At 63.6% G+C, this 14,596-nt stretch overlaps 1 protein-coding gene across 1 annotated transcript; it reads right to left on the bottom strand.

Annotated features, from left to right (window-relative positions):
* Nucleotides 1–1,990: 1,990 nt before the first annotated feature.
* PTGES (prostaglandin E synthase) lies at nucleotides 1,991–10,081 on the bottom strand. The gene is made up of 3 exons (XM_084899875.1): nucleotides 8,851–10,081; nucleotides 6,001–6,083; nucleotides 1,991–2,566 (listed from the first exon to the last, which is right to left on the bottom strand). Exons 1-3 carry the CDS (start codon nucleotides 8,974–8,976, stop codon nucleotides 2,317–2,319), a joined length of 459 nt encoding a protein of 152 aa, XP_084756001.1. The 5' UTR covers nucleotides 8,977–10,081; the 3' UTR covers nucleotides 1,991–2,316.
* Between the last annotated feature and the right edge of the window lie 4,515 nt (nucleotides 10,082–14,596).

Below are 14,596 nucleotides of genomic sequence, written 5' to 3'. Positions count from 1 at the left end.
CGATTTATAGTATCTTTGATATCAAATCAATGAGGTGCTCAAGAGAAGTACACTGAGTGGCCACATTACTATGCGTTCAGAGATCATCGTAATCCGGCCACTCCGTGTATATTTACTGCGCACAGTAGAAGAGTCTGGAAAGCTATAGGCCCTGACGTGACAGTGACTTTTCTCAGGGCCCTGCGATTGTGGGTGGTCTCGGCCCAGGAGAAGCTGCCCCCAGACATCAGGCCCCACGGGGGCGGCCTCAGCCTCCCAGGCCTGGGCTCAGCCCAAAGTCCTGGTCTTCAGCTCAGGGCTGCGGCCCAGAGGCCCCCAGGCTGCAGCCCAGCGCCCTCCCTCCGCCTCCTCCCACCTCTGAGCCCTCTGATCCCGGGCGGGAGGGTGGAGGCCGCCCCAGGGGGTGGGCTCACCTCTGGGTGGAGCACGTGATGCAGATGAAGGGATGAGGCCAGAACTCACTGGTGCCCGCGGCCAGCAGACATGGCCTCAGGGTGCCCTCTCGGGGGTCTTGGAAGAGCACCCAGCTCCTGGGGTACCAGCGCCCAAGCCGGCCTCGGAGGGTGGCCGAGCGTGGCCGCCTCACGGTTCCCTACCTGAACGTCTGCCTTGCTGCTGCTGGGAGGCAGGCTGCCTCCTGGGTACCCAGTCTTCCAGGAGCCCCCGCCAGCCCTGTGCCACCCTGCAGGGCGGAGTCTGCCCCGGACGGGACAGGAAAAATCATTCTGCTCCTGCCACCTGCCCCTGGACAGCACCCTGGGCCTGTCCCTGCCCCGGCCTGCCTCTCCCCAGGCCCTCCAGGTGCTGGGTGGGCAGTCAGAGCAAACAGCAGGCACTCAATACATGATTGTGCCCTTCCTGTTTCCAAATGTGCAGCTGTGACCCAAGAGAGGAGGCTCAGCTCACCACCAGGGGGCAGTGTTGCCCGCTGCCAGCTCTGTGCTCGTGGCACTGAGGTGGAGGATGACTGGGATTTCCGGCGAGGCCTGGAGTCCTCCCTGAGCCCCCAGTGTGCCCCCAACAGGCACCCCAACTCCATCAGTCCCCCGGGGAGTTCAGAGTCTGCAGAGCAGTGGGAGGCGGACATGCCCAGGTGCTGGGGAAAGGGCAGGGCTGGAGGGGGTTAGGGAAAGTGAGGCTGGGGGGCACAGTGGTTAGAACAGGGCCACCCGTGTCCCAGGACAAGAGCCTGGGAGAGACCCCTAATTCCCCTCCGGGGGCACACTTGCAATTTTCAAATCTTGCAGAGACGGAGGACCCAGAAAGTCCCTTTAAGAGGTTGGTCAAAGCCCCTCGTCCTTGACTCAGGGGGCAGCCACGGCCTCAGGGAGAGAAGGCCAACCTTACCACAGCCCCCCACCAGCATCTGCTCCGAGGAGAGGAGGATCCGGCAAAGGATGTGAGAGCACAGGGCACGAAGGAGCGTAACCCCCACACCTCACCAAGCTCCCCCTGGAGAGAAACGGCAGCCACACCCTGGCTGGCCCTGGGCCGCTGGAGGGCACAAGAGCGGCTCCCAGGCCTGACCAAGGCTGGGCCTCTGGGGTGGGGTGGGGGGCTCCTAAAAATGCAGGTTCCCCTCTAGATGGGCCGGACCAGAACCTCTGGGGAGGGGTTGAGAAGTCCGGTTTACCGTCACTCTGCATCCCAAGGGCTTGACGGTTAGGAACCTTAGCTGCCATTTCCTGGCCTGTGGCCGGGAGTGAGGCCACAATGTTTTCTGAGCTGCTATTTTAGTGGAGGGATTGACTGTCTATCCATCTTTATATATATATATTCTTTTTAAAATATATTTTATTGATTTTTTTTTTACAGAGAGGGAGAGAGAGCTAGAAACATTGATGAGAAACATTCATCAGCTGCCTCCTGCACACCCCACACTGGGGATGTGCCCGCAACCAAGGTGCATGCCCTTGAACGGAATAGAACTTGGGACCCTTGAGTCCACAGGCCGACGCTCCATCCACTGAGCCAAACCAGTTAGGGCTAAAAAAAAAAATATGTTTTTATTGATTGCAGAGATGAAGGGAGAGGGAGAGAGACAGAAACATCCGTGATGAGAGAATCATGGATCAGCTGCCACTTGCACGCCCCCCACTGGGGACCGAACCAGCAACCCGGATATGTGTCCTGATCGGGAATCGAACCGGGACCTTCCGGTTCAGAGGCTGATGCTCAGTCACTGAGCCACGCTGGCTGAGCAACTGTCTATGGATCTTGACAACCATGTCTGGACGGTTCCGAGTGGCCACTTTGCCCAGACGTCCGGGGGACACACCCAGGCTGCTGGGGCCGGGTGGAGGGAGGGCCAGGCGCTCACAGGTGGCGGGCCGCCTCCCAGGCGATCTGCAGGGCCATGGAGGCGCAGGGCAGCTGGGCCAGCGTGTAGGCCAGCGAGCGGATGGGCGCCCGCAGCTTGCCCAGGTAGGCCACCGTGTGCACCATGCGGCCCAGGAAGACCAGCAGGAAGTGCAGCCGCGCCACCGCGGGGTTGGGCTGCAGGAAGGAGTAGACCAGGCCCAGGAACAGGAATGGGTAGATGGTCTCCATGTCGTTGCGGTGGGCTCTGGGGAGGCAAAGGGGGCGGTGAGCCAGGCGGCAGCATGGGGACGCCCCGGCCACGGCCAGGGCCAGGGCCAGGGCCACGGCCACGGCGGAGCGTCTCCAGGCCTCCGGGCGCACGTCCACTCGTGGCCGGAGCAGGAGCTGCCCCAGGCGGGAGCGGCGACTCCCGGGCTGGCGCCTGCGGGCGGCTGAAGCGGCCGCCCTGAGCACAGGCCGAGCCTGGCGGCGGGGCGGGGCTCTTTCCAAGCCCGGGGCTCCCCGGGACCCCGTCCCTGCCAGTCTCCCCAATCTTCCCCGATGGCTGGGACCCCAGGCGGGGAAACGGGGGCTCCGAGGGGTTGAGTGGAAGCTGGGTAGACCATCTAGGTAGGACCAGTGAGCCGAGAGGCAGGACGAGTGGGGAGGGAGAGGGTCCGAGAGCTCCCGTGAGCCTCTCTGAGGTCCCACTGCCTCCTCTCCTCTGGGACCTGAGCTGGGGGCCGGCCGCAGGAAAGCAAGCCCCCAGCTGCCAGGTCGCCCCCAGCGGGGCGGGGAGCTGCCTGCTGTGCCAGAGAGGAGGCCGGGCCGGGTCCTGGCCACAGGGAGGCGGAGAGAGGAACCAGGACCGGCTGCTCCAAGTCCCTTCCCCTGCAGGTGCGGTCCAGGCAGGAGCTGAGCGTCTCTGAAGGTGCTCGGTCCCAGAGGGTGGTGCCGACACCCCCAGGCTCTAGAGGGACAGACACTCGGGAAAACCCATGTTAGATGACATCAGTGTGCCGTCCCAGCACGCGGTGTGCTCGCCCACACACGGATGCCACATGCATGAGCATTGCTGCGTGTGCTGAGTCAGCCCTGACTCCTGCGGCCCTACTGTGAGCGACGCCCAGTGCCCTGGCCCCCAGCCCGGCCCAGCGCCTGGAGTCAGTCCCTCTCAGGCCTGGTCCTGCCCTCCCGTCGCCACCGCCCCTTTTCTCAGCAGCACCGTCCTCCGAGGGCCTGCCTGCCCGGTGCCCGCAGGCCAGCTCGGGCCCCTCGGCCCCCGGCCGTGCCCCAGGCCTCACTGGCTCTCAGACAGTCTCCAAGGAAAAGCATCGGTACGAGTGGGTCTTGTATGCTGGGAACCTGCTCCCGAACCCCTCGATAAACACTTCCTTTGGTCTGGTTCGTATTTTTATCTAAAAGCCACGGGAGAATCACCACCAGCACCGGAAACCCACTCATTCGCTTTCCCTTAAGTCTCTCTTTCTGGCCTCCTGCTGGCGGAGGGAGTCTTTATAGAAAGCTGTTAAGAGAAGTGGCCAAACCCCCAAGAACAGGTGAGAGGAAGGGAAGGGAGGAAGCTGGTCACGGAGGCCTGGGCCCTGCTCTGACCCCTGGGACTGAGGAGGGGGAGGGGAGGGGGGGGAGCCAGGCCGTGGGTGCGGACCCCCGCTCCTGGCGCCAGCAATGGGACTGGAAGACCCAGAGGCCACCGGTGAGGAAGGAGGAGGCTGGGAGCCGAAGAAAGCCCGAGGCTCGGCCCCCTACCCCTCAGCCCTCAGGTGGCCTGCTCCTCCCTCCTCCCTCCTCCCTCCTCCCTCTTCCCTCCTCCCTCTGCCCTCCTCCCTCCTCCCTCTGCCCTCCTCCTTCCTCCCTCCTCCCTCTGCCCTCCTCCCTCCTCCCTCTGCCCTCCTCCCTCCTCCCTCCTCCCTCCCGTATGCCTCAAACCACAGCGGTGCCAAAGACGGGAGACAAGGGGAAATTTGGGATGATGCAAGAAAACCCATTCCCTTCCTCCCGGCCGGGATCTGAAGAGAGACGTGGACGGAGTCACGCTTGGGCACACGTGTCATTCCAGGAACCACCACTGTTTTAAGGTAGAAGTCACCCGAGGCCAGTGCCTGCGAGACTGAACTTGCAGGGACGGTCCTCCGGCAGCAGCAGGCTAGCCTGCCCCAGAGCAGCTGCATCTCACAGCCCCGGAGCAGCCAGCAGCTCACAGCTCACCAGGCGGCAGTGATGGTGGGGAGAGGGAGACCGAGGTACGGCCACGGCAGGTCCCCTCCCCTTGCCCTGCCCTCTGTACGCGCTGGGACTGACTTCGGGTTTGAGGCGGCGGAAAGGCTGCTGAGTGGCACAGGCAGAGTCCGGGCACCTCCTGCGGAGGGACGGCTACAGGAGCAGAGCGGTGCCAGCCGGGCGCCGGGCGGGCAGCAGGAGCCCGCGGCCTCGCAAACCTCTTCTCCCTCCACAGGCGGGTCCCTCCCAGGAGATGCGGGCAGGCCGAGGGCTGGGACCCGGGCAGCGCCTGTCACTGAGCGGGGGCGCTAAGTGCTGCCCCTGTCCCCTGGCACCGCCGCCAGGCCTCTCGGACACGCGCGTTCACGCTAACGTCACCCCCTTCGGGGTTGGGGCCTCTGGTGGCCCTCAGCCACCTGGGCCAAATGAATGAGCGTTTGCCGGTGCCGCGGACAGGAGGGGCCTCGGCCATCACCCCGAAAGCAATGCAGTGGGTGAGATTAGGGGGCCCAACCCCCCCGCCCCCGGGAGAGCAGTCCGCTGGTGAGGTCCGCACCCCCCAAAGTCAGGACAGCCCAGAGCGTGTCGAGCGTCTGTCTTCCTCCTCTGGGACCCCTCGGACACCCCCTCCCTGTAGCCCCCAACGGTCGCTCAGAATCCCCAGCGTGCGCACTGCCGGAGACTGGGCGGACTGGGCGGGAAGGCGGGTGCAGGTGAAGGCTGGCTCCCCTGGGCCCGGGCCGGCTCACACTGGGCCCAGCACGCGCTCCTCCGCGAACCCAGGGCCTTCCGGGGGTGCAGAGGGGGGCGTGCCTGCACCCCCGTGAAGGCAGGTCTAATATTTAACCCGCTTTCCCCTCCGGGCACCTTCCTCTCTGGACCTGGTTCCGGCCAGTTCCCCAGGAGGGACACAGGACGCGACTCTGAGCTCCATGCCCTCGGGGTTCCGTGATGTTTTTTATGTGAAGGGAGGGGGGGCGGGCCCAGGACCCCAGCGCTGGCATGGCAGGTCCCGGTACATACTGGATATCCACCATCACGATATAAGGGGCGCTCCAAGGGGGCTGGGGTGAGTCTCCCCCACTTGGGCAGCAGCACTACTGCCGGCGGGGGGTAACCTTGGCCAGGAGAACTGAACGGGCGGGTGGAAATGTCCCCCACAGGCACGGCTGTGAACGGACAATGCCAGGGAGCCCCATGGCTCAGGCAGGCTGGCTGCTGGGACCCCGAGCCCGGGAGAAGCAAGCATCTCCATCAGCATGTGTTCCTTTGCCACAATTGGAAATCAGATCCGCGAGTAAGTGGAACAGGCCCAGGGGTCAGGACGGCGAGGCCTCGGCCCCCGCGTCCCCGCCCCCGCGCCCCCGCGCCCCGCCCCCCGCCCCCGCGCCCCGCCCCCGCGCCCCCCGCCCCCGCGCCCCCCGCCCCCGCGCCCCGCCCCCGCGCAGCGGCACTCGCCTCAGGCAGCGCTCCACGTCGTGGTCCTCCCGGCAGTACTGGGGGCCTCCGTGCCGCAGCGCGTCCTCGGGGTTCGCGAAGGCCTGGAACACACCCGCGGAGAGTTACCGTCCACGCCGGGCGGCCCGGCCGCCTCCACATCGGCTCACCAGCGTCCACAAGCTCCTACTGTGCGCTCCGTGCTGTGGACTAAAGGTTCGAGTCCCCAGAATTTCCAATGTTGAAACGTAGCCCCCAGAGTGAGGGCGTTTGGAGGTGGGGGCCTTTGGAAGGGTAAGACCCCAGAGACCTCCCCAGCCCCTCCCTTCATGGGAGATCACAGAGGGAGATGGCCACCTGGGACCCCTCACCAGAACCTGCCAGAGCCCCCAGCACCGCGGGAAACCCGTTCTGTTGTTTAAAAGCTGCCTGGCCTATAGCAGCTTATGATAAACTCAGACAAAGGCTCTCGGTCCCTGCTCTAGAGAAGGTCACAGTCAGATAAACCAAGATTTTGAAAGAGAAGATAAAGTTGGAGATAAGATTGGCCTTGAGAATGTTCACAGGAGCTCTGAGTCTGAGAATCCCTGAAGGCTTCTCAGAGGCAGTGCCGCTAAAGCTGAGGTCTGAGGGATGCACCAGGGTTAACCAGAGGAAGGGAGGGCGGGAGCAACAGCAATCAAGGCAGAGGAAAGCACGTGCAAAGGCCCTGGGGTCAGACAGAGATGGGCGCTCAACGAATGCCAATGGGGAGCAGAGACGTAGATCATACTCAGGCCACTGAAGGCCCGTGCCCATGGCTCAGGTTCCACTGTTGCCTGCTGGCATCCAGCGACGCCAGCCCCACCACCTCAGCAGACCTGACCTCAGCACCAGGCCTTCTAAATGGTTCACCCGGGGCAAAGCCTGCTGCGTCTGCCCCCGGAACTCCTGTGACCTCTGTCCCCAAGTTAGTCCTGCCCGGTGGGCCTGCCCCGCGTGCCCCGCCCCCCGAGGGGAAGGTAGCCCATGCTTGATGCGCGTCTCAGGATCGGGTGCCCACGCCCAGAACTCCTCTCTGCTGCCCGGTAAGTCATGGAGGCACCAACTCTGCCGGCCCCGCACAAAGTCCATGGGCCCGTGACACCCTTAAAAGCGTGTCGGCACCCACAGACGGCGGCCTCTGGAGCCCACAGTCACGGAGATGGTCACCCAGAATCCGGGTCAGCCCGACGGGGCCCAGGGCAGTGCGGACTGGACGGGGCCGCCGCCAGAAGCTGGAGTGCGATGAGCCAGGAGGGTGAGAAGCTAGGAAAAGATCTTGCCGAGTGGAACGGGGAAACTGAGGCCAACAGCCGAACCAGCCGGCCCAGCCATCCACAGCAGACACCGGTCACTCAGGCGGCGCCTCCTCCCCTGAGCTTTCGGACGCGCTGTCCTGCGGGTCGGACCGTCCCCTGAGCTTCCCTCCCCAGAGATAACATCGCGGCCTCAGATGAATTCCAGCTCCAGGCCCAGAAAAGCAGCCAAACCAGGTGAGACCGGACCAGCATCCACGCCTGGCGGCCCCCTGCCCCGGGGCCAGCCGGTCCGTGGAGAGGGCGGCCCGGAGAGGACACACCTGGGAAAGCTGACGGACGATCTATCGCGGCCCCCGGGGCAGCCCTGAGCCCCCGGGAGAGCAGAAACCCTGGTGGCCAAGAAGCCGCCGCCCCTCCTGGGGGCACACCCCTCCAATCTCCTGTCCAGGGAATTTCCTCCTGCGCCTGAGGGTCCTCATCATCCTGCAACCCGGAGCCACCGGAGCGGCCGCTGGTCCCGGGGGAGCCCCGAGCCGCCCCCCAGGCCCCTCCCCTCGCTCCGCTGGCAGCAGCCCCTCAGCCTGACGGTTCTGGGGGTCAGAGCGCCCCGCCCGCGGCCCTCCTGCGGCTTCCACACGGGCGTCCCTGTCTCCAGGCCCCTGTCTCCCGCCCGTCTCCCGGCCCGGCTAGAATAAACATCCTCTCAAAATCACCGCCGCCTCGCCTTGTGAAACCTTTCCCGCACGCACGCCGGCCGGAACGCGACCTCGAGCTGGGCCGAGGGGCCGGCCGTGGAGGCCCCGTGATGGCCCAGCTGTGCAAGCGAGGAGAACGGCTGGGGAGCGCTGACGCCCGGGCACGGAGTTAACTCTCCTGGGACCCTGGCGGCCCGGCCATCCACTGAGCACGGCGGCCAAGCCGGCCCCCGCCAGCCGAGGCCGGAGGGTGCCGGCGCCACCGGCCCCCCTGCCTTTTAACTGGACTGGGGGGGGGGGGGCTGAGAGACACACTCCCAGGAGCCACTCCTCTGCGGCGCACCGGGGGAGCAGCAGGTGCCCCCGCAGCTCCCGTCCAACAGGCTGCGGCAGTGCGGTGTGCGCCGGGCCGGCGCAGAGCGGCTGCCCCGTGTGGCTCAGGACAAGGACGGGAGGAGGAACCCTCCCCAGAACCCCGAGGGAGCTCGGCGGAGCGCCGGCCGGGCGGCCCCGTGGCGGTTTGTCGGTGACCCGGCCGGGGCGCGGGGAATTTCCACGGAGAGCGCCCGGTCCGATTCCGCATCCCCGCCCCGCCCCGTCCGCCCGATGCCCGATCCGCGCCGGGAAGCCGGGAAGCGGCCGGGTCGGGGAGCCCGGGCCCGCTCCCTCCGCCCGGCCTGGGACGCTCCGGGCGGCTCAGGTCTGGTCGTGCCCGGCCTCACCTGGCACACGGTGAGTGAGCAAACCTGGGAAGACAGACGCCAGGCGGTGCGGCCGCGGAACCCGGGCCACCGGGGAGTCACCCGGGAGAGGCCCGCTCCGGACACGCACACCCAGGCCCGGGGGGCGGGGGGGGGCGGAGCCGGCGGTCCCGGGGGTCCCGGGTGGGCACGCACCTTCTTCCGCAGCCGCACCTGGCCGGTGATGACGGCCACCACGTACATCTTGATGACCAGCAGCGTGCTGCACAGCAGGAAGGCGGGCAGCACCTGGCCGCCGAGCGCGAGGGCCGGGGCGGGCATCCTGGCGGCGGCGGCGGGCACCGGGTCTGCGGGAGAGACGAGCGAGCCGGCAGCTGCGCGGGGAGTGGGAGGAGGCGGGCGGAGCGAGGGGCCGCACCGGCACCGCCCACCGCCCGGGGCAGCCCTCCTGCCCCAGGTGCTGGGAGCCCGGAGCCTGGGGTGCCCCTGGGGCCACGCCTCCCAGGCAAGCCCTGTCCCTCTTTCTAATCTGTTTCCTGGTAAAAAACAAAACAAAACAAAACAAAACAAAACAAAAAATAAACAAAAAACCAATCAGCCAAAACCGGTTTGGCTCCGTGGATAGAGCATCGGCCTGTGGACTGAAATGTACCGGGTTCGATTCTGGTCAAGGGCATGTATCTGGGTGGCAGGCACATCCCCAGTAGGGGGTGTGCAAGAGGCATCTGATGGATGATTCTCTCTCATTGGTGTTTCTAACTCTCTATCCCTCTCTCTTCCTCTCTGTAAAAAATCAAGAAAAAAATATTTTAAAAAAATCAAACGAATAAGCGTGGAGATCTGATTGGCTTTAGGAAGGAGCCGTGAATGGGGTGACCTCCCAGCGAGCAGCTGGAAGGGGCTGAACAAAACCCGGGCGTTTCCATCAGGAACGGGGGGCGGAGGGGGGGATTAAAAGTGAAAGAAATGGAAGGATCCCTCTGAGGCCCGGACGGCTCTCCTTTAGAGGAAGAGGAGGGGCAGGCTTTGTCAGGCTGACTGGCCTCTTCCTTCTGTGGGGGTGAGGCGGGCAGAGAGGGCCCCGGGACAGACGGGTGCTGGGGCGTGGCCTGGTCATGAAGGTGGGGGTCGGGGAGAGGCTGGTACCGCACTGAGGCTGGCATGAAATACGGGTTTGGCATCCTGGGCTCTTTAGCGTGAACAGTGCCATTTTGGCCTGTGGCTTTCTCTTTAACGTTCCTCATCCGTCTCACAGGTCTGCGGGGCTGCGCCTTCCTTCTGTGTGTGACAAAGTGGGGCGCCCGGCAGGACCCCACGGGTGGCAGATGCCGCTGACCTGTGCCCACCTCCCTGAGAATGAGGGCAGGGGGTGGGCAAGAGCGCTGAGCCCTCTGCCCCGCCTCAGCGTGGACCCCTGAGCCACAGCCACCCCGACATCATGGGCCTTTGCTGTTCGTGGGGGGGGACTGAAAAAGTGCCCCCCCACCCCCACCCCCACCCCCACCCCCACCGACTCAGTGGATAGAGCATCAGCCTATGGACTGAAAGGTCCCGGGTTCGATTCCGGTCAAGGGCATGTACTTGGGTTGCAGGCACATCCCCAGTAGGGGGTGTGCAAGAGGCAGCTGATCAATGATTCTCTCTCATTGATGTTTCTAACTGTCTATCCTTCTCTCTTCCGCTCTGTGAAAAATCAATAAAATATAAAAAAATAAATAAATAAAATAAAGGCAGCAGAACAAGGAAAAAAAATGTGGCTCTCCAAAGAAATTCCAATCGTTGTCCTGTTGATAGTTGGCTCGGTTGACTGGCCACTGACCACTGCCCTACATTATTTGGGTGAGTCCAATTGAATGACCAAGGTCCCCTTATCAGAGCAGCAGTGGAACTTGCAAATGAACAAAAGGGGACGGGGTTCTTTGGTGAGTACCCTCTCAGGGGGATCTGATCCCAAATCCTACCGGACAGGACCTGGGGGCAGTTAGGTCCCGGGCACTAACCACGCAGTAAAAGACTTATTTTGCCTCAAGCAAGCCCTGCCCGGGCCTTGGAGATAAACAGGAACACCTGAGGGAGCGGGTACTCTCAATTCTCCTCTAACCCACCCCACCTGGCTTCCTCCCACCGCTTTCACCTTCCTCCTGTTTCCGCTCTGTTTCCCCGGCACCCAGGCTGTGACTCCCAGAGCCCGGAGACTCTTCCGGGCAGGTGTCCGCAGCTGGACCCAAATAAACGTGCAGAAGCTCTCCCCGGGGGTGGACGTCCTGCGGAGACAGATTGGAGGGAGGAGAGAAAGGAGGCGAGGCCGGAGGAGGGAGGCCGGGGCACCGCACGCAGGCTCCTCCCGCAGCCGGGGGACTGGGGGCCCCGGGCTCTGGGGCCCCGGGGGAATCGGCCTGTGGACGCCCTGACTTCAGCCGCCGGCGTTGCTTTTGGACGTCCGGCCTCCGGGACCGGCCTCCGGATGGTGCACCTGTGTTCTCTCAGCCACCAGAGGCGTGGTCTCTGGCCACGCGGCCACGGGAGGCGTCCGTGTCTCTGACCATCGCTGCCCTTTTCCAAGAGACCCCCAGGCTGACAGCTCCATGGATCGTGGCAGGAACTTCCCCGGAGCTTCCACAAAAGGCATCTGAGCGTCTGGACCCCTTGTTTCAAAATCCTCGCCTTGCCCACCTCCCCCTCCCCCCAGCGTGCGGGACCGCTGCCGGTTTGGCCAAGCTGGCTTTGCCAGGAGTGCCCCAGGCAGGGGGCCCTGCCTCAGGGGTCAGCGGGGAGAGTCTGGCCTGGGCCCCGAGCACAGAGACCGAGGGAAGGCCTGGCCGGAGGGCAAACACCTGGCCGAGGGCTCTGGAGCCATCTCCGCGGGCATGGTGCCCCGGGCCGGCTTCAGGTGGCAGCCGTGGGGCTGCAGGCGAGCAGTTTCCCTCTGAACCTGTTTTCTCAACCGAAGCAGGCTGGATCCCCGTGTGGGGCGTGCAGGAGGCAGCCGATCCATTATTCTCTCTCATCATTGACGTTTCTCTCTCTCTCTCCCTCTCCCTTTCTCTCTGAAATCAATAAAAATATTTTATACATGACCTCATTTATGGATAATAAAGAACATTATAAACTGATGAACCAAAGGATAGATATAGAGACAGTAAAGCAACAAGCAGACTGTCAAATTACAGCGGGGAGGGGAGGGAGATCTGGGGGAGATAAGAGATCAACCGAAGGACTTGTATACATGCATATAAGCAAAACCAATGGACACAAAACTCTGGGGAGGGAGGGTATGTACGGGAAGGGGGGGCAATGGTGAAACATGTACACAGATAATAATTTTAAAAAAAATAAATTTAAAAAATGTTTCATAGAAAGCTCAGTTATAGGGGCTGGGGCTGTGCCACCCCCAGAATGGCAGACCAGAGGGGCCCCTGGGTGGGGATCCCTCCTTGGACTGGGAGGATTACGTGCTCAAGTGGAAATCCAGGGCCCTGGCAGCCCTCTGACTGAGGCGTAACCTCGGCCTCCTCGCCTGCTGAGCTCAACCCTCGAAGCCAGGGCCTGGCGGAGAGGACAGACCTCTGATCTCCGGCCAGAACCTCGCCCGCCCTCCCTCCCGGCCCCCCCAGGGGAAGGCCCTGTGGTCCTGGTGGTGGAGATGATGGGTGTTACAGCTCCTTACTTACATTGTTTGCCTGTGAAATGCGATCTGCCCCCGCGGGGGGGGGGGGGGGGGGGAGGGGCTGGAGGGGGCGTGGGGGGGGGGCTCCTGCAGGAAGCCCCGATGGGGGGTGGGGGAGGAGAAGAAGCTTTCTGTCTTGGCCTGGGTCACAGTTACACAGGCAGGGATGTGTGTGAAATTCCCTCAGCTCTATCTTCAACTGTTACTTTCCATAGATCTGCATCTCTTTGTTGTTGTTATTATTATTATTATTATCACTGTATATCTCTTAAAAGCCCACAAAGGCTCTGTGCCTCTCTGAGCTCCGGGAGCCGCAGTGTCTGAGCGCAGGCAGCCTCCTTTCGACCCCTGTCCCATCCCTGCTCCCTGTCCCATCCCTGCTCCCTGTCCCATCCCTGCTCCCTGTCCCCTCCCCTGTCCCATCCCTGCTCCCTGTCCCCACCCCTGTCCCATCCCTGCTCCCCGTCCCATCCCCGTCCCGGCATTTCCTGGAGGCCCGGCCTCGGCTGTGATTGTCTGACTTCAGAGGAGCTGCGAGGGGAGGAAGTGCCCCCACTGGCCTCCGCTGGCTCCTGACCTCTGGGAGCACTGCTGAGCCAAGGATGGGGAAACGGGTGATTAAAGAAAGCAAACACACAGAAGGCCTTGGAGTGACTTCGGGTCAGATCTGTCTCATGGTCATCACCAGCGTCATCCCTCCCGCGGGAGCAGGGTTTGTGAACGGGGTCCAGGAAGGGGTGGACGGGGACGGGTGAGCGCTCTCTGAGGCTCCGCAGCCCCTCCCGGACCCCCCTGGATCCCCAGGACTCCTGGACCCCCCTCCGAGGAGCCAGTCTGAGGAGGCCTGTGGGTTCGTCTCCAGGCTCCCCGCTCTCTCCTCCCTTCCTTTGGAGAATCACCCTGGTCCTCGCAGGCCTGGTGCTCCTATTGCCTGTGAGCTGGTGGGGCAGCCAATGGGCGCTCTCCATTTTCTTAGGATGGTAGGCATGTGACCCAGGCCAGCCAATTACAACGCTACTGGCCTCCGGACACTGATTAGTCCACGGATAGCCAATCAGAGACCTTCCCTGGGAGGTTCTACTCTGACGCTGATGGACCCCTCTGGCTCCAGGACTGGGGGGGGTTGGGGTGTCAGTATGACCTGAAGCTGGGTGCAGCCACCCCCCTCCTCCCCGGAGGAGACAATGAGGCTCCAGCCTCTGACTCACCCGGAATCTACGAGTTTCCTTTTTTGCTTAAACAAAACATCAGTCAGACCGCGGCTCTCCTCTGCGTCAAGCTCCATCTTACTCAGCGCAGAAGCCAAAGTTTGGACAACAGCTCATGGACCCATCTGGTCTCCATCTGGTTCCCTCTGAGCTCCTCTCTCCCTCCGGCCCCGCCTCACTCAGCCAGCCGGTCACACGGCCCTCCTCGCCGGTCCTCACCCGCCCCGCACCGTCCTCTCCGCCTGGGTGCTGGGTGGTCGCTCTGCCTGAGACGCACGTCCCCCAGGCACCCACTGGGTGGCCCCCTCATCGCCACGTTCGCTCACATCCCTCCTCCTCCGTAAGACCCACCTGAGCACCTTCCTCAGCTCCGCAGCCTGCCCCACCCTTCCCTGCCTCTGCGTTCTCTCTTCCTTCCCCGGCACTGTCACTCGACGGACGACACACGTGGAGATGTGCTCACTGTCCTGTGTGGAAGGCCCGCCTTCCTGGGGCACCTCCAGCATCCGCCCTGTGTCTGACACACTCCGCTGCCATCTGCCGAACTGAATTAAGCTAATTGGATTTGGATTTCTTTCTAACCAAAGGAGCCACATGCGGCTCTTTGGCCCCTTGAGTGTGGTTCTTCCGCAGAACACCACGGGAGAGCAGCTGAGGGAGGAGGGAGGCAGATGGGGAGGAGGGAGGCAGATAGGGAGGAGGGAGGCAGATGGGGAGGAGGGAGAGCAGATGGGCAGGAGGGAGAGCAGATGGGCAGGAGGGAGAGCAGCTGGGGGAGGAGGGAGAGCAGCTGGGGGAGGAGGGAGAGCAGATGGGGAGGAGGGAGAGCAGTTGGGGAGGAGGGAGAGCAGTTGGGGAGGAGGGAGAGCAGATGGGGAGGAGGGAGAGCAGCTGGGGGAGGAGGGAGAGCAGATGGGGAGGAGGGAGAGCAGATGGGAAGGAGGGAGAGCAGATGGGAAGGAGGGAGAGCAGATGGGGAGGAGGGAGAGCAGCTGGGGTAGGAGGGAGAGCAGATGGGGAGGAGGGAAAGCAGCTGGGGAGGAGGGAGAGCAGATGGGGAGGAGGG

Source organism: Pipistrellus hanaki (genome assembly GCF_964339955.1).
Source record: "Pipistrellus hanaki genome assembly, chromosome: 11".
Taxonomy (NCBI): Eukaryota; Metazoa; Chordata; class Mammalia; order Chiroptera; family Vespertilionidae; genus Pipistrellus; species Pipistrellus hanaki.
This window is presented reverse-complemented; position numbering and strand designations above follow the sequence as displayed.